This window comes from Myotis davidii, unplaced genomic scaffold (genome assembly GCF_000327345.1).
Source record: "Myotis davidii unplaced genomic scaffold, ASM32734v1 scaffold609, whole genome shotgun sequence".
Taxonomy (NCBI): Eukaryota; Metazoa; Chordata; class Mammalia; order Chiroptera; family Vespertilionidae; genus Myotis; species Myotis davidii.
In genome coordinates, this window is record NW_006300164.1 from 1,314,248 (window position 1) to 1,315,838 (window position 1,591).

General features: G+C 62.1%; 1 protein-coding gene across 1 annotated transcript in view; it reads left to right on the plus strand.

The window, feature by feature from the left end:
• Positions 1-1,591, plus strand: part of CACNA1B (calcium voltage-gated channel subunit alpha1 B) — a gene marked incomplete at its 3' end in the record, with an annotated part of 199,377 nt that overhangs the window by 94,701 nt on the left and 103,085 nt on the right. The window contains exon 5 of the mRNA XM_015572355.1: positions 1-171. This exon is cut by the window's left edge and continues 4 nt beyond it. Within this exon, the coding sequence (XP_015427841.1) occupies positions 1-171 (171 nt within the window). The remainder of the gene's footprint in view (positions 172-1,591) is intronic.

Below are 1,591 nucleotides of genomic sequence, written 5' to 3' on the forward strand. Positions count from 1 at the left end.
TTCCCCTGCGGCAAGGAGGCGCCCGCCCGGCTGTGCGAGGGCGACACCGAGTGCCGGGAGTACTGGCAGGGCCCCAACTTCGGCATCACCAACTTCGACAACATCCTGTTCGCCGTCCTGACGGTGTTCCAGTGCATCACCATGGAGGGCTGGACCGACATCCTCTACAACGTGAGTCGCCGGCCCGGCCCGGTTCCGCCTTCAGACCCACCCCGGGTCCACGGGGATCGGTCTCAGCTCAGGCTCTTTTTTTAAAAATAAATATATTAAAAAAAATTTTTTTTTATTGATTTCAGAGAGGAAAGGAGAGGGAGAGAGATGGAAGCATCCGTGATGAGAGCGAATCATGGGTCAGCTGCCTCCTGCACGCGTCCTCCTGGACGGAGCCCACAACCCGGGCCTGTGCCCTGATCGGGAGTCACACTGTGACCTCTGAGTTCCCAGGCGGATGCTCACCACTGAGCCACACCAGCTGGGTGCACTCAGACCCTCAGCTGGGGCCTGTCTCCTCTTTGGTTTCCCGCCCAATAGCGTGGCAGCCCTGCTGTGCAGTGCCCGGCCGTCGCCCACGAGAAGCTGGGGGCGCCCTGGGGGAGCCGGGTGCCTGTCACTCCCACCTTCCCTGCCCGCGCTTGTCCTGGGAGCCCTCCCCGAGCTGCCTCCGCCCATCGATCCCTGGGAAGCACGGGCGGGGGAGCAATGGGACGAGTGCCCAGTGGCTGTGGGAGGCGGGCGGGGAGGTGCCTGGGAGCCAGGAATGTGGCGGGGAGGGTGGCCCGGGGTTGCCAGGTTTTGTGGTCCTCCTGCAGCTGTGGGGGGGGGGTGACCCTGGAGCATAAGGTGCTTCCGTTTGAATCCTCACTTGTGCGCTAGGGTGGGGCTTGGGCTGCGGCCCCTGGAACCTGTGCCCCCGCCTCCGGGGCTCGTGGGGGCCCCTGGTGAATCTTGGGGCTGGGCACCCAGCAGGGGCGTGGTCAGTGCTCGCCAGCAGGCAGAGGGATGAGGAACTCGGGGCGCTGGCCCCAGGTCTAATGAACTAGATTTCTTTCTGGAGTGGAAGCCGTGTCTGATGACAGCTCTGTCTGAGCGCGGGACAAAGGCAGGGATGACGGGATTGGCTGTTCTCTCCCTCAGCGGATCAAGGAACACTTTTCACAAAGAGAGACCCTAAAAATAGCTCTGAGCCGGCCACATCCTCGCCAGCCCCACCCGAGGGCAAGGCTGCAGCGGTCCGCACCCCCCAGGGCTCCCAGGGCGTGGCCAGTGGCCATGCGAATCCTCGCGGGTCTTCGCCCCCGGGAGGCGGGCAGGAACCAGACCGTGGGCAGGAGGCCCCTCAAGGAAGGGCCACGGGGCTTCATCCGACACCCATGGGACCCCTGGTGCTGGGCGCGCCCTGAGCAGCTGCCTGTGGAGGGTGAGCAGGAGACGTCAGTGAGGAAGGGCTCGCGGGCCGGTACAATATTGGCATTGTCCTGAATTATTTTATTATTAACGTTTACCCTCCAAATGGCTGCCGAATTTTAGAAGAGACAAAGAATTACACTATGCTTCTCCTACTCAGAGTGTCTACCATGTAATTTTTCTCTAC